Here is a 24,741-nt window from a genome sequence, read left to right on the forward strand (position 1 = left end):
TAATTTCTTCCTCCCTCATACATCCTAAATGCTTTGTTTATAATGCTAATGTAAAGCTCCTCTTAAATTAAAGTGTGACTATATCTGTTACTCCAGTGTCACCAGCTAATTGGGATGCAGCTGTAGTACAGCAGAAAGAGCAGTGAAGTCGGTACTGAATACCTGTATCACAGTATTTGTTTTATTACTTAACAGATATGCGACTTTCCTATCTTAATGATTCCTGAATTATGACATGAAGTTATGAAATTGTTTCACCCATGGATTGGAAACTCAAAATATGTAATGTCTACACCATTTTAGTGGATGTGAAGATAAAGTATTTGAAATGAAAATATTTTGGACGAAAGGTAACCATAGACCTTGATAATTTACTTAAACTTCCTGAGACTTGTTGTGCCACCTATAAAGTAGATGCCTACCTCACAGTATTGTTTAAAGATTAACTGAGATACTGTATGTGAAAAAATATAGCTCAGTCTCTGGAAAATGAATGATGTTAATTAATATTTACTTAGGGTGGAATGCTCCCCACCCCATTCTCCTCCATCACTCCCCCAAAATCTCCAAAATTCAAACATCTTTCAAGAAACCACCCAAAAGTTATCACTCTTCAAAGCCTATCCAAACGACTTCAGTCTGTTGTTTAACTACTAGGCTTTGGTATCAGCAGAGACCTCAAAGTTTAAAATCAGAACTGCCATGTAGTAACTCCATGACATTGGACAAGTCACTTATCCTCTCTGCACCTAGGTTTTCCACCTGTAAAATGAGGTAATCATGGTACATATTTCATAAGGTTATGAAGAATTAAAAGAGATACATACATTCGAGTGCTTCACTTAGAAAGTCCTCTGTAAGTACTACATGGTAGGAATAAAAGTAGTAATAGAAAGTTACCCTTTCAGTAAAATGTTTATTAAAACGCTTTCTAGAATGTGATGAAGTTTTGATGCTAAAGTATTTAAAATTGTAATGATGAACAAATGTAAAGAATTGGTATACACATTTAGATATTTGGGGCAAAGTTCAAACCTTTCTTTTATAGAATACGCCTTCCCTACACTGTGGGGTGGGTGTGGGTAATAATAGTCACTATTAATTAGCAGGAAGTAAAACCATAACATAAGCACTCCTGGATAAAAGCAGCAGAAGACCACAAAACAGTATTAAGAGCAGCAGCTACAGATCGCACCTCCACGGTTCTTTGGAGTTCACCTCTAACATTCGTCTTCGAGCCGCGCAAGCGTACACTGAAACCCCCATCCTGTCTGCCCCAATACGCAGGCGCATCTCCTCAAGTCCTATCCCTACCATACTCCTCTTTCTCTTCATTTCGTTCCCCCTCCTCTTCCAGCATTTCAGCAGGTTCAGACTCTTCTACGTAAGGGTGGCGGGCGATCGAGACGTCACGTGATGAGCATCCTGCTTCCCAACATGGCGGAGTTCGACACGATCTCGGAACTGGAGGAGGAGGAAGAGGAGGAGGAAGAAGCGACAACGTCGTCGTCGTCGCCGTCGTCGTCGTCGTCGGTATCGGGGCCCGACGATGACGAGGAAGATGAGGAGGAAGAGGAGGAGGAGGAAGAAGAAGAGAAGGAGCAAGAGGAGGAGACGCCACCGCCACCTCGCGTAGTGAGCGAGGAGCATCTGCGGAGATATGCCCCTGACCCTGTGTTGGTGCGGGGCGCCGGCCACATCACCGTGTAAGCGAGTGGGGATCATGGGGTTTTAAAAGACTGAGATTTGGAGACAGAGAAATGAGAAGGTGATCAAGGGGTTAGTGGAGTGGGGGAGGGCTTACTGAGGCATACAGTTAGCAAAGGGCACCTGCTGTAAACGGAGAAATAGAGGGAGACAGGTGTAAACGAAGTGAGAATGCAAATGTAATGCACCAACGCCTGGTAAAGAGTGAGCATAGGACAGGGAAGTGATGGGTTTGGGAGCCAGAAGGTTGAGACTAAGGGTGAGTCTCCTTGTTTCTCTGTGTATGCTGGCAAGTGAATACTCTTTCAACTGCAGGATATATCAGAAGAGTCTTTGCTGCTAAGATTGGTGTCTGGTGGAATACGGTGATGGCTGTGACATGTGACCTGGTTTCTTCAAAACAGAAATATGATATATTTTGTCAATAATATAGAATTCCCACTCACCGACATATTTATCTGCCCATTCTTCCTATCCAATCCTTATATGAATGAATACAGTTATCCTTTCCACGTCTTGATCATCCGCACTCTGACTTTCTGTAAATATCACACAATTAGAAGTTCAGGTGGAACATCAGCATGAAAAGTAGAAAGAGTAATGGACTGAAAATGATGACTCTTGGATGTTAGTTCGAGCTTTGCTTCTTTCTGGCCCTATGACCTTGGTCAGGTTACTTCCCATTTCTGAGCTTTTTTTCTTTCCATCTGTAAAATTAGGGTTTTGGGATAGATGATTTCTAAAGCCTTTCAGCTCTGAGGTAATTTAAGATACTTGCAAGAGATTTTGTATGCCTAAACATTAAGTATTAAAACATTAAGTGTATATGGAAATTAGTCCCACAAAAGCCAAAGATGACTTCTTGAAAACTTATGCAGAGTGACTTTTTAAAAGATTGACATCTTGAATAATATTTGAGAAAATAAAAGGGGGCACCTCATAGCATAGTAGTTGCAAAGCAAAAGAAAATTTTAGTGGTTCTCTGGGTTTTGAAGACTGCTTTCTCATTTTTCTGTGCTTGGGCTGTAAATACTTGAAAATTTCAATATTGTATTACGTTCATCCTCTTAACTATGATATCTTCTACTGCGTCCTCAAAATAGAGCTATTTTTTTTTTACTATCAAGTCATACTGCCTTTAATTTTGATAACGGCTCCCCTAGCCCCTTTGACCCCTTATAGTTGGCTATAAAATGCACCACCTCCCCCTTTATGTTAGCTTTTAATTTAACATGTTCAGTATTTTGATTGCAATACTTTTGTGATATTTGCATGAAATAAGAAAGATTTTTAAATTGTGGAAGAATTTGGGGACATTTTTAGATCTGCTTTTTTGTTAGGCAATTTTAACAGGGTTTTGTTTTGGTTTTTGTCCAAGAATGTTATTGACAGACTACAATGACTAGATGCCAGCTTTCTGAAATGTTTTTACTTTCATACCTTTTATCACTAAAAAAACACTTTTTTGCTCAAAATAATGACGATTCTGGAACAAAGTTTTCTTTCTTTCTTTCACACTACTGAACAGAAGAAGGGTTTTTATTCCAAGCCATATTTTCTATTCTAGCACTCCTCCCCTTCATTATTTTTTTAAAATTCAGAGAACAGACAAGGAGCAAGAAAGCAGAATTTTAGTTCTTTAAAACTTATTTGTGGTTCCATTCTACTCTTCAAACAACCATGGTAAAGTACTTACCAACCTATTTGTAATTAAAAGTAAAGCATTGACGCCGTTCCCAGGACCTTGTCATAGGTATAATGCCCCTCCTAGCTTAAATATTCCGGAATTAGGCCCTGGCTGGTGTGGTTCAGTGGATTGAGTGCTGGACTGCAAAGCAAAGAGTGGCTAGTTCAATTCCCAGTTAAGGCACATGCCTGGGTTACCGGCCCAGTCCCCAATAGGGGGCCCAAGAGGCAACAACACATTGGTGTTTCTCTCTTCTTTCTCCCTCCCTTCCCCCTCTCTAAATTTTTTTTTTAAATCTGGAATTAGGAGTGTGAAGTAGTGGTTCTGGTAGCAACTCCTGGTATTAATTGAAGCCAAAACCTGAAAAGCAGCACACCAGTAATTGAACTGTTAACCAATGCATATAGTTTGGAAAATTATTTTGTCTTGTACACATTCTCTCACCATTTGCTGTCAAATGTCTGGGATTTGAAAACAATGAAATGTTTAGGAGAAAGTTTAACTTGATCTGAGACTCTGTCAGTGGCAGGAAAACCTTCATTATATCAGGTAAAGTAAGACCCTTAGGAAGTAGTTAATCTAGTTCTGAGACATCTAAAATATCAGCTTCTGTTCAATTTTTTTCTGACATGGGGATTTTAGAGTTCCCCTATCTAAATGAAATATTTCTTATTCTCTCCCACCTCCTTCTTTTCCATTCTTTGTGCAGTTATCTATTTTATGATGATTCTTGGCTCTCAAACTTTAAACTTTGAAAAGAAACAATCACTTCAAACTTCATTGTATCTTAAACCCAACATTTTCCCTCCTCATATTGGCTGTGTAATCCAGTTGCCCCAATTCTGACCCCGATATCACCAAATCCTTATGTCATTTTTAACTCTTCCTCCTCCTTGAATTGTCCTATGCCAGTCAGTCCCAGAATTATGTCATCATGTGTTTTGAAATGTCTATTAGATTTTTTATTTTACCCATTCTACTGGCACCATTCTAGTTTGGGTTGCCATCATCTCCTGCTTGAATTATTGCCAGAGACTGCCACCTGTCCCCACTCCAATCTATTCTGCATGCTTGTGCCAAACTAATTTTCTTAAAATACAGTTTAATCATGTCATTTTCCTGCTGAAAAACCTGCATTGGGTCTTAATTAGGTCTGAATTCCTGTGCTTTCTCCCTCCAAACTCTGAGGTCAAGGAGTCTCTCCACCTGTCCAAAGCTTATCCCTCCACTTATGCCTTTCATACCCTTCTCTTGCGGCCTCCTTCCAGATTTTGCTCCATCAGGAAGACCCTGTCTCTCTAATATTATGACTCTATGCCTCTCTACTGGCTCAGCTTGTAAACACATCAAGAGTCTAGTTTTTAAAAAAATAAAATAAAATAATAAAATATAAAATAAAATAATAAAATAAAATAAAAATATAAAATAAAATGAATAAAATAAAATAAATTTTAAAATAAAATAAAATAAAATAAAATAGTTTCCTAGACCTACATTCCCTTCTAGCTACTATCTAGTCTCCCTTCCTTCTCCAAATTTCTTCTTTTAAAGATTTTATTTTTGTACAGAGGGGAACGAAGGGACAAAGAGAAGGAGAGAAACATCAAAGTGTGGTTACCTCTTGTGCGCCCCCTACTGGGGACCTGGCGCACAACCCAGGCATGTGCCCTAACTGGGAATCAAACTGGCAATCCTTTGCTTCTCATCCCAGTGTTCAATGCACTGAGTCATGCCCGCCAGGGCCAAATTTCTTAAGACTAGCTACATTCACCATATCTATTTTCTCTTCTTCCCTCTGTAATCTGGATTCTACTACCATGACCACAGATGAACTGACCTTAAGATCACCATGACCCTCTTGTTGCTAAATTAATGGGCAAATTTTATTCCCTGTCTTTCTGGTCCTCATGGCTGCATATGACACTTACAATGACTCCTTCTTTCTTGGAGGCTTCTACTCTGGGGTTGACAAACACAGGCTTTCAGAGGCAAGATAGGTCACAGAAAATGATGCAGCATGAGTAATGATGGGACCTTACTTGAACTGGAGAATATGCTTTGCCTAAAGGTATTTAAATTCTAATAGAAAAAAAACCACATTTTTTTAGCCAAACAAACCCAGGAATTTCTTGCCCACTTCACTCTCCTTGTTCTCCTTGTATCTTTCTGACTATGCCTGTTTCATTCACGGGCTTCTGTTCCTCTCTTGCCCCTTGAATACTAGTGATCTCTAGCATTTTGTTCTCAGCCTTCTATTCTTCTCATTCCTTGCTCTCCCTAGATGGTTTCATTTTGACTCTCATGGTTTCAATTATCCAATATCTCCCAAATATGTATCTCTGTACCAGACTCTCTGCTCAGACTGTATCTGGTTTTCCCCACCTTATGGCCCATTGTGATCTTAAATTCAACATAGTCAATGCAGAACTCATTTCCCCCACACAAACACACACCTATCCCAGCCCCTCAAAAAAAACTCCTAATATTTCTGTATTCTCCATCTCAACTAAATGTACCTCCACTGATCTCATTATTCATCCTTGGCTCCTCATTCTCACTCACAATTTTCACAACCAGACAATCAGGAACTATTAACAATATATGACTGAAACTATTATTCTTCTCTGTACTACCACTTCCCTGATTCTTGCTTCTTTCATCACACTAACTAGTCATCTTGCCCTCATCTTTGTCACATTCATATCCATCCCCAGCCTGCTGCTAGACTAAGACACCACTTTCCTGCTTGACTATTCTGTTTTCCCTTTACTTGTAGGATAGAATCTAAGCTCCATGACGTGGCATATTGAACTGAACCCTGCTGATCTAAGAGCCTAATCTCCTGACATTTCCATTTACTGCTTACGTTTTCCTGTTCATAGCATGCTGTTTCTTATCTCTTTGCCTCTAAGATGGGGCCTTCATCTAGTATTCTAGTACCCACTGTCCTCACCCCAGCTTTCCATATGTCTCCAACTCCTGCAAGTCTTCTCTGACCCTACTAAATTGTAAGCTACAATGTCAAGGACAATTTCTGGTTCCCTCTGAATCCTCAGCACCTGCCCTGGAGTAGACTCTCAATAAAAATGAGTTGAATGAATATTGGTTCACTTCAGTAACAACCCATATTGATTCACTTTAGTAACACAATAGTGCATACTATATTATAGGGCCTCAACAAATACTAGTTAGTTGAATCATGCTATGGAAAGTGTATGTGTTTCTGAGCATAGGTATATATGGATACAATAATATCATCAGTGATGGGACAGTATGGAATGACTTTACTTCTGAAAGCTTTGTTATACAAACCCTTATGTACCAGAATACCCATCTACTTGTATCTTCCTAATATATTGGCTTTCTAGTTACTTTAACAAGACACTAATCTTTTAACATACAATCAATTATAATTTCTTAAGAAGTAGAATGAAAGCCCTGGCTGGGTAGTTCAGTGGATTGAGCACGGGCTGCGAACCAAAACATCGCAGGTTCGATTCCCAGTCAGGGCACATGCCAGGGTTGCAGACCACGGCCCCCAGCAACTGCACATTGATGTTTCTCTCTCTCTCTTCTCTCTCTCTCTCTTTTTCTCTCTCTCTCTCCCCCCCCTTCCTTCCCTCTCTAAAAATAAAATCTTTGGGGGAAAAAAAAGAAGTAGAATGACCTAACCACACTGATTGTAATTCCAATTCTGAGATGGTGATCATAAATTGAAATTTAGGCGTCTTTTTCCAAATCCCCCCCCAAATATGGTTAAATTAACTCCAATTTGAGGTTCTAGAAACAGAAATAATAAAATGTTTCTTGGAACATGAAGTGTTTCTGAGTAATATAATTTAGTAACTATCACTTTTCTTCTTGATATTTTTAAGATAACTGTTTGGATCCAATGTATTGAAACACAAAGAAAATTCTTTATCATGAGTTTTTTCCTATTTGTAACCATTACCACACTCTTTATATTACTTAAATATATAGATATTTACCCTTGATAGTATATCTCTGTGTAGAAGTTAGAGATGATAGGTTACCAATTCTGGGGTATTTATAAAATTGTCTCATTAAAGTTAATATAAAAGAGCTGAAGTGATTAAATATAGAATTGAAAAGGGCCAAATTTGCCAAACAGTACATTTCTGCAAAAACTTAGTACTACAAATATTAATATTTCTCAAATCAATGAATGGAATGCCTTTTATGTTAATAACTCTTTGAGAAATTACAGTGATACATTGTTAATTTGTGTTTGTATAATGTAAAGATGTTATAACATTTTAAACTTTGAGAATACTGATGCTATGGTACCACTTTCCATTTTACAGTGTGGCAAGACATGATTGTTTCCATATGAGAGATTAGACTTAACAATATTTTTTGAAATTCTCTGAATCGTATGAAATAAATTTTTATTTTCTTTGGTATAGTAATAAAGTTCAGTGCACATGCCTCAGAATCAGTGTTACTATAAGTGCATAGTTTTCCAGTTAAATCATGTTTGTTGTTAGCAGAACTTTACTATACTTTGATTTCTTTTCTTAAACAAGCAGAACACATGAACTTTAATTTGTGCAAGGTTTTCAAAGATTGCTGTATACGCATTTTCAAAAGGATTAAAAACAGTGAGGGGTATAGGGAAGGAGGGAAGGACAGCTAAGAGGACCCATCCTTCTTTGCTTTAATTTCTTTTACTCTAAAGAACTGTATAAGAAATTAAAATTTGGAGCATTGAAGACATTTGACAAATAAAATACAATCATTAGGAGCCACCAGCTGGGACTACCTCAAACAAATAATAGGCTCTATATTTAATGAAGCCAATAAAATGACAGCATGAGCAGTTCCCAAGTGCCTGTTTGCCTAATGCTGAAGAACCCACATCTTGGCTAATATCTGTCACTAATCAGTAATGGGTAGATGCACTTGTCTGACCTCTATGGACTCACAATTCTTAACTTAATGGTCTGTTAATGAAATAGCTGAGGTTTTTATTCAGCAGCAGCCAGTTCAACATTTTTTAATAATTACTAAGTGAAATGTTATGCTTAGGTTATTTGAGTTAAGTAGTCTTTTTAAGTGCTGAGTATCTAATAAAGAAAGTTAAGGAGGAAATCCCTAGTAGGCAAGAACAAGATTGCTGCTGCTTTTTAGCCAAAATTATGAAAGTGTATCAAGCCTACTTTGCCTATCTTTATACCTTTTTGAAGTTGATATATGTAGCCCATAAAGGAATATTTTAAGAAGTAAAATGATACTTTTCTTACCATTTCTAATATACTTTTATATTTTAGAAAAAACCATCTCTTTTTATGTTAGAGTAGAAAATTGGTAATGTGACTATAGCCAAGCATTTCTTGAGAACTTGAGCACTGGGCTAAGCACTGTGAGGAATACAAAAAAACATAGTACAGGCCTTGTTTTACAAAGCTAATGGAAAAATTACCTTTAACATGTTGATGTGGAACACCAAAATAAAAGTAAATTTATTAATTGTTCAATTGTATGGTACATATTAGAAGTGGCTGTGAATGTTCAGAAAAGGGGAGAATCCATAAAGGTTTGAGCATTCAAGGCATTGGAACTTGACTTGAGCCTTGAAGTCTGCGTAGGATTTAAACTAGGGAGAGGAAGCAAGAGGAATCACATGAACAAAGATGAGAGCCAACATAGAAGTGGCACTGGAAAGGAAGGAATCATTATGAGAATGATTTCAAAGGAACAAATAACAGGAGTTGGAACTACCCGAATACAAGTAACATGAAAAAAAAAAATAGAGTAGAGGAGAGGTGCAAAAAACAATACCATAGTCTAGGTTAAAGACAGCCAATGTGCCATTGGTGGAGATGAGGAATTTGAAAAGGGCAGCCAGTTCCGATAAAAGATAACATTTAATTTTAGACATGTTTGACTTGTGGTATTACCATTTTGTAGCAATATATCCAAATGGAGACTTTCAGTATGCAATTAGAGATTAGACACTATAGCATGTTAGAAAATGTAAAACTAGAGATACAGATTTGATGAGTCATCAGCATAAAAGTAATTGTAAAAGCTATTAAATATAGATAAACTGTTGTAGCTTCCTTAGAAAAACAAGCAGATGACTAAAAGCTAAATTTGGGGAAAAGGCAGAAGTGTTATAGGAAAGTGAAAGAATGGAAGAGTGTTAGGAAGGGTGTGATCAACAGTATCACAAGCTGCAAAGCCAAGGGGAAAGTTCTGAGAAAAGGACATTGAATTTAGCAACAAATAAGACAAGATGAATTTGTTCTGAATGAATAAAAGGTTTTCAGTAAAGTGACAACACCACAAGTCTAAATTTCAAAAGGCTAAGAAATAAGAAAGGGGAATATTAAGGAAATGAAACAGTGGAAAAGAAGGTTCATTTGTCTTGTGATAAATGCAAAGAGAATAATAAAGCTAAGAATTTTTAAAATAGAAATATTCAACACATTTTGGAATGCAGATATACATCCGTCTATATCTTCTACATATTTGATATCTAGTAAAAGAATGGCAACTAGAAAAAGTTAAAATGGCAGCAATCTAATGGAGGCAGGAACATGTTATTGACATTGCACCTAAAAAGCATTTAGACAAGATAAAGGAAATAGAGCTCTACTTTAAAATACATCATGTCTACTTTCTGAGAGTGAAACCTGTATATATTCCACAATATGAATTTACTCTTTGTGGAATAATAAATTAAATTATGTCTTTTGACCAGTGATAAAGTTACTATTTAGCTAAAGATGATTTAAATGAAATGTGTTGCTCTATTAAATATTTATATTATTATTGATCGCTGAGCTAGTACATAATTGAAAATATATATTTAATACTAGAATGTCAGTTTATAAAACAGCATATTAAAGTTCCATAAAAATTCATGTACAGGGTATACTATCTTGTTTTTTAAGTTTGGCTGTGCTCCTGTATCTATGTATAGATTTAAAGGGAATGTTATTATGAGAATATTATGTTCTCATTGCATATTGTGCTGACACCTGGGGAAATAGTGAAATATTTTTTAATAAAGTTAAGTTCTGTTTTCAATTGCTAATTAATTTTTTCAACTGTTTAAAAATAAATCAATAGAATTTGTTGTTATAAAATACATTTAAACATACATGTATGGTATATTTATGCACAGATATTTGCCTTGCTACTAGGTCCTAAATGTAGAGTTTTTGTTTTTAAGACTGGCTTCTGTCCTTGAAAAGAAGCTATTACCATATTAATACAAGGAGAATATAATATTCCTACATAGAGTTTTAATAGGACATTGGATTCTTAACATCTTTAAAGTGTCCCTAAACCAAAAGTGCCATAAATCAGTTAAACAGTATATAGTAGGCTGTATTCAACAGACTGTATTCAAGGCTGTATTCAACAGACTGTATTCAAGGCTGTATTCAAAAGCCTGTATTCAACAGACTTTTATTAAATACCCTCTAAGCATAATGGAAGATAGCAAAATAAACAGTAGTTTTTGTTTTCCACAGCTTGACATAGGGCAAGGAGGACTTGAAAGATTGGCAGTTGAATTTTGGTACACGCCTTACTAGCTATGTAACTTTGGGCAAGTCATTTAATTAAGTAGTTTTTGAAAAAAAATTGAGTGTCAGCTTCCTTTTCTGTAAAACCAGGATAACAATACCTCTCTTGCAGAGTTGTAAAGTCTAGAAGTAGTAGTGTATTGATCTAGCATAGTATCTAACCCATGGTAAATAGTTACTAGTAACTGTTAACTATTATTGCCTACCTCACAAAAGGTTGACAATAAATGTTAGTATCTTTTCCTTTTTGCTTACAACCCATTAATCACTAACATAAACTTGTAGTCACTATGATGAATCATCTAGCATGCAGGAAGTGATCTTTGTTATGCCTTCTGAAATTGACAAGTATGTGAAGGCTTGTAAAATTCATTTTGACTTCCTACTACAGATTTTAATGAGCGTACTTGAAGAGATTCAGAGCTTCCAAGGCTGGCATCTGTTTTCTTAAAATGGGTTGAACATATACATAAAAGCCACTCATAATGATCAGCCTTTGAGTTTCTCAATAGCAACTATTGATTATAAGTTGTCAAGGTCTATGATTCTAAAGGTCTTAGTTTTTATGAGGAAAATTTTCATATATACACAAAAGTAGAAAGAGTAGTAAAGTCCACTCTCACATACTACCCATCAGCCAATCCAAGCAGTTATCAACTAAAATGGGTTTTAAGGGAAACATTTCAGTCAAAAATTATACTTCCAGCCCTGGTTGGTGTGGCTCAGTGGATTGATCACTGACCTGCAAACGCAAGGGTCGCCGGTTCAATTCCCAGTCAGGGTACATGCCTGGGTTGTGGGCCAGGTCCCCAGTAGGGGGCACTTGAGAGACAACCACACATTAACCTTCCTCTCCCTCCCTTCTCCTCTCTAAAAGTAAATAAATAAAATGTTTAATAAACTATATTTCCAGTTATATATCAGTGTTTCTCTAATTTATTATTTTTAATTCCATATCATGGATCTAGTTAGTTTCTTTTAGTATTTGAATTAATAGTCAAAGGTTTATTTTCTATAAATATCATAAAAGTACTTTAGGATGCATTTTAAAATCACAGCATCAAAAGAAAAATGCATGGCTTTGTAACTTTTTTAAAAAATGAGTTAGAGTTAAATATGCTGGGTAGAATATATTTTGTTCTGTCTTTGTTTTTAAGGTTTGGCTTGAGCAACAAGTTTGATACTGAATTTCCTTCAGTTCTAACAGGGAAGGTAAGTGACAGTTTGCTTTGAACTTTTCAATTCTAAAAATGTTGTTTTATGACTTATTTAGTGTTATGACAAACGTTTTACCTGCTGGTAATGAAATTTAATTACAAGAGGCCAGGGTAGTTGGAGACCATGTCATTTGTGACTGAAGGTTGTACCTATGACCAGTTATTTTGTTCACTCTCCATTAATGCCAGCCATTATTTACTCATTTGTTCAGTTCTCATAGTTTTGCTATTTTTTTTTCAGCCCTGGTAGCTATTGATAAAACTGTTTTCATTTAGGTTAGTAATTTCTCATGTTTTATTTTTATTTTTTGCTCTTTCAGCCATTTCTTTTTATTTACAGTTTGTAAACAATATGAGAAGTTACCATGAAAGCATAAATGCACAAACACAATATACAATCCAAAATAGATGTACAGCATTCAGTTATGAAACAAAAGGGAATGTTCATTCATATACACAGTAGTTTGAGATCTGTTGGATGTGGTGTTCCTGGGTAGGTTTCTAAAGATAGAAAACAGTGACTTTGGTTATCAAGACTACTGTAGCCATATTAGATACTGGAACATTTAAGCATCAGTGTTGGACCATGAGAATGAGACTTTAGGGAGTGTCTTATTTCAAAAGGTTTCTGTGCATCCAAGCAGTTGTGAAAAGATTTGCTTTCCAGAATCAAGCCCACATTAGGTTTAGGATAAGGTTCTAACTATCTGAAAATATTGACCAATAATAGAAAGTGTTCCAAATGTGGCTATTCTGATTCATAGTTTTTAAAATAAAGTATGTACAGAAAAAATCTAAAAGTTTTTCTGAATTTAATGTAGGTAAGCTTCCAGTCTTTGCTTCCCAAATACCTTATTTACAGTTTTGACTCCCTCACATATTTGCTTTTTCAATTTTAAGATTTTTCTATTTTACCTTCAAAACAAATCATTTTTAATTGTAAAAAGTATTCAGTATATGCAGAAATAAAAAGGTCCTCTACCCTTTGGAATTAGTTAGGCAAAATGAATCTGGCATTCTTGTTGAATAGGAGTACATGATAACCATATAAGCAAAATTAATTCATTATGTTTGGATTTGGGGTAGATTCCAATTCATCATTGTCCTGGCACATATCAATTACTACATAAAAAGTCAAATGCAGTGTCAAACACAAAGCCTCAGAGGAAAGAGTTCAGTACCCAAGAAAACAGTAATAGTTTAACAATGTAAAACTTTATCTAGATATCTAGAGTTATATGGGCATTAAATGAGTAATGTGAAGCAATATACTGAGAATGTACAGGAACACCTGGATGTGTCTTCTAATGTACATATAAGTAGAACCATGAAATCTTTTTGAATTACCTGTTTTATGGCCTTATAGCTTTAATGAACCAAATGAAAAATGACTCTGTTCCAAATCCCATCCTTTAACTATAGATGAGATAAAATCTATTCATTTTTAAGATAGAAGTATGGACACATAAAAATTTTATTTTATGTGTCCATACTTCTTAATCCACATTTAAGGAAATCATCTCTGGACCAATTTTAGATGTGTTTCTTCATCCTGTACATGAAACTCTAGCAGATTTAATACTAGCATTCCCTGGCTGGCGAAGCTCAGTGGATTGAGCACGGGCTGCGAACCAAAGTGTCGCAGGTTCGATTCCCAGTCAGGGTACATGCCTGGGTTGCAGGCCATGGTTCTCAGCAACCACACATTGATGTTTCTCTCTCTCTCTCTTTCTCCCTCCCTTCCCTCTCTAAAAAAATAAAGAAATAAAATCTTTTTTAAAAATACTAACATTCATCATCTAATCAAACCCTGCACATGCTCTTCAATCAAATTTAGAATCATCAGCCCAAAAAGTGGTTAAAATAGTACATTTTGTTCTATATGTTTTACTGCAATAAAAAGGCCTGTAATAAAAATATTGGAGATCCTCAACACTTTCTGTGTCAATAAAATTAGTTGTGGAATTAACAGAATCAATGAAGACTTGTTTTTTTCTTGTCACACTAGATGTCTAGTTGCCATTTGGATTGGGTTTAGAAGATGGGGAAATACGGATGTTTCTTGGCTGATCCTCAACAACAGAGGTGTCGGTTCCTTCCAGCACTTGGCTATTGTACATTGTGCTGCTGTGAACACTGGGGTGCACAGGGTCTTTTGAATTGATGGGGGGAATGGAGATGACTGTACCTGAACAACAATGAAAAACAATAGAGATGTATAAGAAAGAATGAGACTGGCTGTTCACTGCAGAGCACCACCACTTGCCTTCATGGTCACGTTCTCTGGACTTAGAGTAGTTGAGGTATTGTGGGAGGGGTTACTGGAAGTTGATACAGCAGTTGTTTGATTTTAATAAATCTGCGTGGGTAGGAGCAGCCGCCCCAGTTGGAGCATGGCTACCATCAATCTGCACGTGTCCCCTATCAGTGTGCATGTGTCTCACTCTGGATGTGAAGTGTGTGGAGAACCCCTGGTTTCAGCAGATGCAAGCAAATCTAATTTCTGATGTTTTAGAGTGAACAAAGTTATTGTTTAACTTTGTAGCACTCTTTAAAACTGTCCTGTGGTCTGATTTTGTTATATGTCAAAAGTATCAAATTTTTGGTTATTTTTCTACCTTTTAGATAATTTGAGTTTCTAAAATTGGACTCACTGCAAGAAATTATTTTCTTTCTGTTCCCTGGCCCTTTTACATTCAGTAGTTTCTTCTAGCATGGAGATTGAATAGTCAAAGACTTGCTAGGTTTTGAAACAATTTCTGGAAACTCCTCTGACAACAGTAATGCTAACTTCTTCGTCCAAAGGGAAAGGCTCTGACTAAGGCAAAAGATTATTTACACATGTTTGTTACTTGAGAAAACGTAGGTGAAGAAAGACAAAATCATTATATTACAAAATACTCAATAATTTTCAAATGGTTAAGACCTAAGTGCTTGGTAGCTGAAATGTTGATCCAGGGTTAAAAGAAGTTAATTTTTTTTGGATTTTGAAACCTGCAATTTAATATGATCCTGTTTAATTTTACTACTAGAATAATGTTATTTGTCAATATAGATTTTGGTCATATTTAAAATCATTTTACTCTCAAGGTCTTTAATATGCTACTTTAGTGTTAATTTTGCTCTTATCGTAATTGAGAAAAGCAAGGCTCAAATCAGTGTTTATAATATATGTAATAAAGGGGAGAAATAAACACATTGATAATTATATGAAGTAATTCTAGAAGGATACACATGAAACTAATACAAGTCATTACCTTCATGGGAGAAGAAGAATGAGATGAATGGAGGCAAGGGTAAGGATGAAACCATTTCTGAATATCTTTCAGTATTATTTTGATTTTTGAACCATGTGACTATAGTGCATATTTAAACTTTAATTTACTTTTTAAAATTTTGATTGAATTTATTGAGGTGACATTGGTTAATAAAATTATATAGGTTTCAAGTGTACAGTTCTATCATACATCACCTGTATATTGTATTGTGTGTTCACCACCCAAAGTCAAGCCTCTTTCCATCACCATTTATCCCCTTCCCCCTCTTCTACCCCTCTTTCCCTCTGGTAAACCTTAATTTACTTTCAATTTGTTCTCGTAATCTAAACTCTTTGAGAATGGGATAAAATACTTCTACTAATAGTGGCTCTTTTTTGTCATAATAAATTATTCAATTGCTTATTCTCCTCACTTTTGATCTATTCCCAATCTTCTCCCCAGTCTCATGGGGGAGGGAGGAAGACAACAAACCTGTTTTTTTTCCAAAGGTTATCACTGAGATCATAATAAACTGTATTTAATTTAACCTTAAAAAGTTTTTTATATTTTATTTGCTTCATTCTCCCCCTAAAAAAATGGGAGCTAGCTTGAGACAGTATAGAGTAATTCAACAAGCTTTAAAGTCAGATCTGGGTTTTAATACAAAGTTTGTCATTTACTGGCTTTGTGGCCTTAGGCAAGCTACTTCTCTGAGCCTCTGTTCATATGTGAAGAATAGAAATGATGATAATAGTACTTGACTTCTTATTGTAAAGATTAAATGAGGGAGCATATGTAAAATTTCTAGTATATTGTCAGGTACTTACAGCTTCCCAGTGTAAGTTTGTGTTTGCTGGTGACCATTGTATGTCAGCGTATCCCAGTTTCACCATGATGGTTTATCCAATTTTCTCTATTTATCATCTTTGAATTTTTAATTGCTTTTGCTACTTTTACATTCTTCATCTGAGTAATGGTTTATTCTCTGATTCCACCAACAATTTGCCCTCTTGACTTTGGACCATTTATATCTCTCCCGAAGTATAACAACAAAGCATTCCATATAATAATAAGTGGGTAGAGATAGTCCTTGGCTAATTTGACATTAGAAAATATGTGACCATATAACTTTTTAGGATACAGAGAACTGTTTGGTGTGAGATTTTGACCTCACTCTTTATTATGTTCTACCTTCCTATCCTGATCATTTAGAATAATTCAATTAAAGTAGTAGTTCAGACTTAGTCTTGTTTTATATGAATTAATCATAAATGTTTTCTTGAAATGAAAGAAATTGTTATGAAAAAAATCTCTTGAATAATAATATGTTTGTGGAAAGATAGCACATTCAAAATTAAAGAAGATGTGAATTAAAACATTTCCAATGGAAAATTTGTTCTTTATTTTTCCTTGATGCTGTTTGCATGTGTTGTCTGGGCAGTAATATCCAACTTCATTACTAGTTTAGTTTGTTTAAAAGTTTGAATTACAAATTTAAGAAACTCTAGAAAAATGAATAATCAGAGAAGCGTGTCACAGAAGAGAGTTCCCAGGCATAAGAATTACCTATCTTTGAAATAGGCCAGTTATATGTGCTCACAACTCTTTGTTTCTCTCCAAGCCTTCTAAAATTAAAAACTTTACCAGCCCAAAAGTACAGTTTTTTAAACTAGAGAAGTAAGAATTTCAAGCTGTTTTAGTATGCTTGCAGACAACTTAAATGATCTGGATGTGAGCTGTTCTTAAAGACATCCATTCTTTTCAGGTAACTGTTTTTGTAGCGCATATCATAATTATTGGATATCTTATTCTAGTGTGCATTATTTAAAGTGCACACAATTTTTCATATATTGGATAAGGCATAAATGATACCATAATGTTTTTCTTAGTTTAGTGTTTGGTGATTTTTTTAAAAAAACACCAAAACAAATTCTGAAAGTCTGATTTTTAAAAGTCATGGTAGTAACATTAGCTTTATTCATTGTCTCTTTAATGAAATAATTTTTCTCCAGTAAGCACTGTTTCATTTGTATAGGTTATTTTTATTACAAAAATTCTTCTCTGATAACTGGTGGGAAGAGGAAAAAAGAATTTACATGTACCAGAAAAAAATGTAAAAGAAAAAAAAGGTATGAATTCCAGATATAGCAGCCTTTGTGTTAAAATATGTAAAAATGAATAAATGCATTAGCTAAAGTAGAAAAATGAATCTACCATTTACAAAATGTGTCTTTCAGCATGAATCAGATTCTAAATAGCTTTCATGCCTCAACTAAGCAAAATTCACAAAGTGCATTCTAAAAACAAAAAAAAACACTTTGACAATCTCTGTGGTTCAAAATTAATTTTGTGCTAGTGTGTTAATACTTTAAATATAAATAAAGCATGGATATGGACAACAGTGTGGTGACTGGGGGGATGGAGTATAGGGGACTAACTGGTAATAGAAAAAATACAATAAAAAATTTAAAAATAAACACATTATTATGCAAGCATAAAAATAATAAATATAAATAAAGATAATCTCTTATATTAAATGCAGAAAAGATTCTTTCCATTATTTCACTAAAGATAAGTCCTCCTGTCATGTTAGGACATATCAAGCAGGTATATACATACAGATTCTGTTGACCAGAAAATGAAAGATACATGGAATTTTAGAAAAGAAATAAAAGTGTCTCCTGGCTGGTCTACCTCAGTGGATTGAGCTTGGGCCTGCGAACCAAAGGGTGGCCAGTTCGATTCCCAGTCAGGGCACATGCCTGGGGTGCGGGCCAGATCCCTAATAGGAGGCATGCAAGAGGCAACCACACACAGATGTTTCTTTCCCTCTCTTTCTCCTTCCCTTCCTCTCTCTCTAAAACTAAATAAATACAAATTAAAAAAAATTCTGATCCTCACCTTAAACCATTAAATGGTGTTATGGGGAGATTAGTGTGCAGTGTTAGGAGCTAAAAGTCATAAAATTAACCTTTACTTTTGTGATCCAGTATGACAGCTGATTCATAGGATTATGCCCCCCTGATTGAAGGAAACAAATCTGTCCTACTGGGTTTTGCTTACATTTTCTTCTTTTTGCAGAGTCTTTTGTATTCTACTATAAAATATTATGACCCTGCCCTGGTCAGTGTGGCTCAGTTGGTTGGGTGTCAATGCTCAAAGCAAAAAGGTCACCAGTTTGATTTCTGGTCAGGGCACATGCCTAGATTGCAGGTTCAGTCCCTAGTCGATGTGCATATTGAAGGCAGCCAATTGATCTTTCTCTCTCATATTGTTCTTTTTCTCCCTCTCCTTCTCCTTTCCCCTCTCTAAAATAAAATAAAAATATATATTATGACTCTTTCCCCACCTTTATGATGTGGTTTTCTTTTCTTTTTCCAAGAATGTCATAACAAATTAAATGTTTACATCCCACCATTTTTCTAGAAAGTAAAGGGCATCCATCTAACCTTTATTACTAGAAATATTCAATTATATGGAAGTACATGAGTGATATTTTATTAACTCTGATTCCACAGTTAACTAAACATTTCTTTTACATTGTTTAAAATCAGTAGTTAACCAGTTCGCATTTCCTATACCTCGATCTTTGTTTTATGGCTTTTATTGGTACTTAAATAGATTTTTTCCAAAGACATTCCTGGTTTCTATTTAAAAGTCAAAAGCAGATTGTAGTTTGAAATTTTAGTAAGTTTTTGTTTTAATATATTTATTTTATTACTTTAGCCCTGGCTGGTGTGGCACAGTGGATTGAGTACCAGCCTGCAAACCAAAGAGTCACCAGTTCAATTCCCAGTCAGGGCACATGCCTGGGTTGCGGGCCAGGTCCCCAGTGTGGAGAACACAAGAGGCACTCACACATTGATGTTTCTCTTCCTTTCTGTCTCCCTCCTTTCCCCTCTCTAAAAATAAATTTTGAAACTCATTAAAAAGAACATCTTTTAAGAGCATCTTGCTTCATGGCATGTCCTCAGTTTGGGTCAAGTAAATTGAAACTCATAAAAATTGCTTTGAAATAAAAAGAATATCCTTTTTGCTCTGAAGACTTGAAGAACTGAACAGCATTGTAGTTGAATTCAAAATGTAGCAGATTATCCTTTTGTTTGTAATTAAATGTGTATCCAAGTTGTTTGAGTGAGACTTCATGCAAAAGAACTTTGCTTTTCTTTCTCTAAATCTAGCCAGAGATAGGATTCACTGACTTCCTTTTTCAAAGCATTCCGTCAGGAGGTTCTTTCTCAAGTACAATTTCCATTCCCTGTGAGGTATGTAAAACAAAGACTATTATTCTCATTTTATATAGATGGAAAACTAAAACTCAGAAAAATTCAATGAACTTGCCTCAAATTTGTCATAACTAATAAATTACAAAAACTCTGGATTTATTGTCTAATGTGCTTAGCCTTCTGGTGTTTAATATTTTCAGTTATAAGTCATAGTTCTCTGAATTTATTTTCATATTTACCTTGGAAATTTAGTCTTTTAATTGGAATTCTTTTTACTCATTAACTCTTTATGTCATATTGCCAACCATCTAGATGGAATACAAAATTAATTTACCCATGTGAATACAAACTTTGAGTCTCACAATTTCACAATTGTTAGTTAACATATTAGAAAGAAAATCAAATTTATAGCTTAAGCAATTAACCTTATTGGGTGGCACAAATGATTCCAATAAAACCAATATAATTGACGTTTTAATCATGATACTGCTCAGTTCTGTGGTCATATATCTTTCCAACATCTGCTAACAGGTATATGTTTTATGGTTTTGATTAAAAGACGAAAATTTAATAAATTGATTCCTGTAGTATATTTTTACTTAGAAGAATTGTAAAACTCTATATTTTTAATACCAAACATGCTAATTGGGGATTTATTTTACAATACCTTCTTTTCCCTAACAGTTTCATAAGTTTTGTTTGCACAATCAGGTGCTGGACTTTTTCTCCTAGATTTTACCATCTGACAGCTTTCTCTTTTTTTATGTATTTTCTTTCTCTCTTTTTTTATTAAATACTTTTGAATTTTATTGTTGTTCAGGTACAGTTTTTTGCCTTTTTCCCCCACCCCTCTCCACTACCCCAACCATCCCCACCTCCCTCCCCTGTTTCCACACCCCCCACCCCAGGTTTTGTCCATGTGTCCTTTATAGTTGTTCATGTAAACCCTTCACCCTTTTCCCCCATTATCCCCTCCCACCTCCCCTCTGGCCACTGTTAGCCTGTTCTCAATTTCAGTGTCTTTGGTTACATTTTGCTTGCTTGTTCATTTTGTTGATTAGGTTCCTGTTAAAGGTAAGATCATATGGTATTTGTCTTCACCACCTGGCTAATTTCACTTAGCATAATACTCTCCAGTTCCATCCATGGTGTTGCAAAGGGTAAGAGCTCCTTCTTTCTTTCTACTGCATAGAATTCCATTGTGTAAATGTACCAGTTTTTTGATCTATTCATTTACTGATGGGCACTTAGGTTGCTTCCAGCACTTGGCTATTGTAAATTGTGCTGCCAAGAACATTGGGGTGCATAGGTTCTTTTGGATTGGTGTTTCAGGGTTCTTAGGATATAATCCCAGCAGTGGGATCACTGGGTCAAAAGGCAGTTCCATTTTTAGTTTCCTGAGGAAAGTCCATGCTGTTTTCCATGTCTGACAGCTTTCTAAATCAAAGGAAATAATTTTGTGATTTAGAAATATGATTTCACTGAAATCAAACTATCTTTAGTATACCTTTGAATTGCATAACCTTCAAACGCAATTTTTGGTATAAATCTAATTATGCCTTATGCTTTTGCCTTTGAGCTTACTTTGTCATTGTTTACAGAGAAGCACAAGCAGCCACTTCCAGGAATGGAGGTAGTAATTAAAAATACTAAACTTGTATAATGACTTTTCAACTTCCAAAATTTGCATCAATCATGAAGCCATTTTATGCTGAGTCCTAAGACCAGTTCTTTTTTGTTCTGTTTTTAAATTGTTGTTCTATTACAGTTGTCCTAATTTTCTCCTGTTGCTCTCCCCTGCCTCATTCGCACCCCCCACCCCAAATTCCAGTTAATCCCCACCCTGTTCTGCATGTCCATGGGTCATTTATACTTCTTCTTTAACTGGGCCTGTCTCCTTCTTTTCTTCCCTTATCCCCCTCCCCTCTATCCTTGTCACTCTCTTCCTTGTTTCCATGCCTCTGGTTCTAGTTTGTTTGTTTGTTTGTTTGTTTGTTTGTTTTGTTCATTATGTTTGACTTCTAGCATAATGCTCTCCAGTTCCATCCATTCTGTAGCAAAGAGTAGGAGCCCCTCTTTCTTTCTGCTGCATAGAATTCCATTGTGTAGACATACCATAGTTTTTGGATCCACTCATTTACTGATGGACACTTAGGCTGCCTCCAGCACTTGGCTATTGTAAATTGTGCTGCTATGAACATTGGGGTGCATAGATTCTTTTGAATTGGTGTTTCAGGATTCCTAGGGTATGATCCCAGTAGTGGGATCACTGGGTCAAAAGGCAGTTCCATTTTTAGTTTTCTGAGGAAATTCCATACTGTTTTTCACAGTGACTGCACCAATCTGCATTTCCACCAATAGTGCACTTGGGTTTCCTTTTCTTTGCATCCTTGCCAGCATTTGTTTGTTGATTTGTTAATGATGACCATTCTGACTGGTGTGAAGTGGTGTCTCATTGTGGTTTTAATTTGCATCTCTCTGATGGCTAGCGATGCTGAGCATCCTTTCATATGTCTCTGGTCCCTCTGTATATCCTCCTTGAAGAAGTGTCTGTTCAGGTCCTTTGCCTATTTTTTAATTGGATTGTTTGTCTTCCTGGCATTACTGAGTCATATGAGTTCTTTATGTATTTTGGAGATCAAACCCTTGTCTGAGGTATCATTGGCAAATATATTTTCACATACAGTTGGTTCCCTATTCATTTTGATAATATTTTCTTTAGCCATGCAGAAGCTTTCTATTTTGATGTAGTCCCATTTGTTTATTCTTTCCTTTATTTCCCTTGCCTTAGAGGATGTATCAGCAAAAATATTGCTACATGGGATATTTGAGGATGTACTGCCTATGTTTTTCTCTATGACTTTTATAATGTTGCAGCTTATGTTTAAGTCTTTTGTCCATTTTGAGTTTATTTTTATGTGTGGTGTAAGTTGGTGGTCTAGTTTCTTTTTTTTCCATGTACTATTCCAGATTTCTCAGCACCATTTGTTGAAGAGGCTGTTTTTCTCCATTTTATGCTTCTGTCCTCTGTCAAATATTAATTGACCATAGAGACATGGTTTTATTTCTGGGCTCTCTTCTGTTCCATTGATCTGTGTATCTGTTCTTATGCCAGTACCAGACTGTTTTGATTACAGTGGCCTTATATTATAATTTGATACCAGGTATTGTGATCCCTTCTACTTTGTTCTTCTTTTTTAAGATTGCGAACCCTGGCTGGCATAGCTCAGTGGATTGAGCACGGGCTGCGAACCAAGGTGTCACAGGTTCGATTCCCAATCAGGGTACATGCCTGGGTTGCAGGCCATGACCCCCAGCAACCGCACATTGATGCTTCTCTCTCTCTCTCTCTCTCTCTCTCTCTCTCTCTCTCTCTCTCTCTCTCTCTCTCATTCTCCCTCCCTTCCCTCTCTAAAAATAAATAATAAAATCTTTTTAAAAAAAGAAAGTACAAAGAGTTTTATGTACCTGTATAAATTAAAAAAAAGATTGCTGTGGCTGTTCAGGGTCATTTTTGGTTCCATACAAAGTTTTGAAATACTTGTTCTAAATCTGTGAAACATGTCGTTGATATTTTAATAGGGATTGCATTGAATCTATAGATTGCTTTGGGTAGTATGGACATTTTAATGATTTTTTTCTTCCCATCCATCAACATAGTACATGCTTCTATTTGTACCTTCCTTAATTTGTTTCTTTAGTGGTTCATAGTTTTCCGAGTACAGGTCTTTTGCCTCCTTGGTTGAATTGATTCCTAGGCACTTTATTTTTCTTGTTGCTCTAGTAAGTGGGATTCTTTTCCTAGTTTCTGTTTCTGATACTTCATTGTTGGTATACAGAAATGCCTTAGAGTTCTGAATACTCACTTTGTATCCTGCTATTTTGCCAAATTCACCTTTTAGATGGAGTAGTTTTTTGGTGGAACCTGTAGGATCTATGTACACCATCATGTCATCTGCAAATAACTAGTTTTACTTTCCCCTTTCAAATCTGGATGCTTTTTATTTCTTTTTCTTATACGATCACTGTGGGCTATAACATCCAATACTATATCGAATAGAAGTGATGAAAGCAGACATCCTTTTCTTGTTCCTGATCTTAGTGGGAAAGGTTTTAGTTTTTGACCATTAAGTATGATGTTGGCTGTAGGTTTCTCATATATGACCTTTATTATGTTGAAGTATGCTCCCTCTACTCCCACTTTGCTGAGCATTTTTATCAGAAATGGTTGCCATACTTTATCAAATTCTTTTTCAGTGTCTATTGATATGATCATGTGTATTTTGTCTTTACTTTGTTTGTGTTGTATATTATGCCTATTGATTTATTAATATTATACCATCCTTGCATCCCTGGGATAAATCCCACTTAGTCATTGATGATCTTTTTGATGTTTTGCTGGATGCAGTTTGCCAATATTTTGTTGAGGATTTTAGCATTATGCTGATCAGTGATATTGGCCTGTAGTTTTCTTTCTTTGTTGGGTCTTTACCTGGTTTTGGAGTTAGGATAATACTAGCCTCATAAAAAAAGTTTAAGAGCCTTCCTTCTTCTTCAGTTTTTATTGAATAGTTTGAGAAAGATAGGCATTAGCTGTTCCCTAAGTATTTGGTAAAATTTGCCTGTGAAGCCATCTGGTCCAGGACTTTTGTGTGCTGGGAGTTTTTTGATTACTGCTTTAATTCCACTAATAGTTATTAGTTTATGCAGGCTTTCTGTTTCTTCTTGATTCAGTTTTGGAAGATCATATGTTTCTAGAAATGTGTCCTTTTTGCCCAGGTTTTCAAATTTCTTGGCATATAGTTTTTCCTAGTAATTTCTTAACAATCCTGTATTTCTGTGGTATTGGTTGTAATTTCTCCTCTTTTGTTTCTGATTTTATTTATTTGGTCCCTCTCTTTTTTTTCTTGATGAGTCTGCTTAAAGGATTGTCAGTTTTGTTTATCTTTCAAAGAATCACTGACTCTTTGGATTCTGGATTTATTGATCCTTAGAATTCTTCTTTTAGTCTCAGTGTCATTTAATTCTGTTCTGATCTTGGTTATTTCCTTCCTTCTACTCCGTCTGGGCTTTGTTTGTTGTTGCTCC

The 24,741-nt window shown here is 35.5% G+C and overlaps 1 protein-coding gene across 1 annotated transcript in view; it reads left to right on the plus strand.

Annotated features, from left to right (window-relative positions):
- The first annotated feature begins 1,370 nt into the window (after nt 1-1,370).
- The window catches only part of CHIC1 (cysteine rich hydrophobic domain 1), a 58,320-nt gene continuing 34,949 nt past the window's right edge, over nt 1,371-24,741 (plus strand). Inside the window, exons 1-2 of the mRNA XM_045839397.1 lie at nt 1,371-1,706; nt 12,111-12,165. Of these exons, the coding sequence (XP_045695353.1) occupies nt 1,417-1,706; nt 12,111-12,165 (345 nt within the window). The 5' untranslated portion in view covers nt 1,371-1,416. The remainder of the gene's footprint in view (nt 1,707-12,110; nt 12,166-24,741) is intronic.

Source organism: Phyllostomus hastatus, unplaced genomic scaffold, assembly GCF_019186645.2.
Source record: "Phyllostomus hastatus isolate PE091 unplaced genomic scaffold, TTU_PhHast_1.1 phas_contig_30, whole genome shotgun sequence".
Lineage (NCBI taxonomy): Eukaryota > Metazoa > Chordata > Mammalia > Chiroptera > Phyllostomidae > Phyllostomus > Phyllostomus hastatus.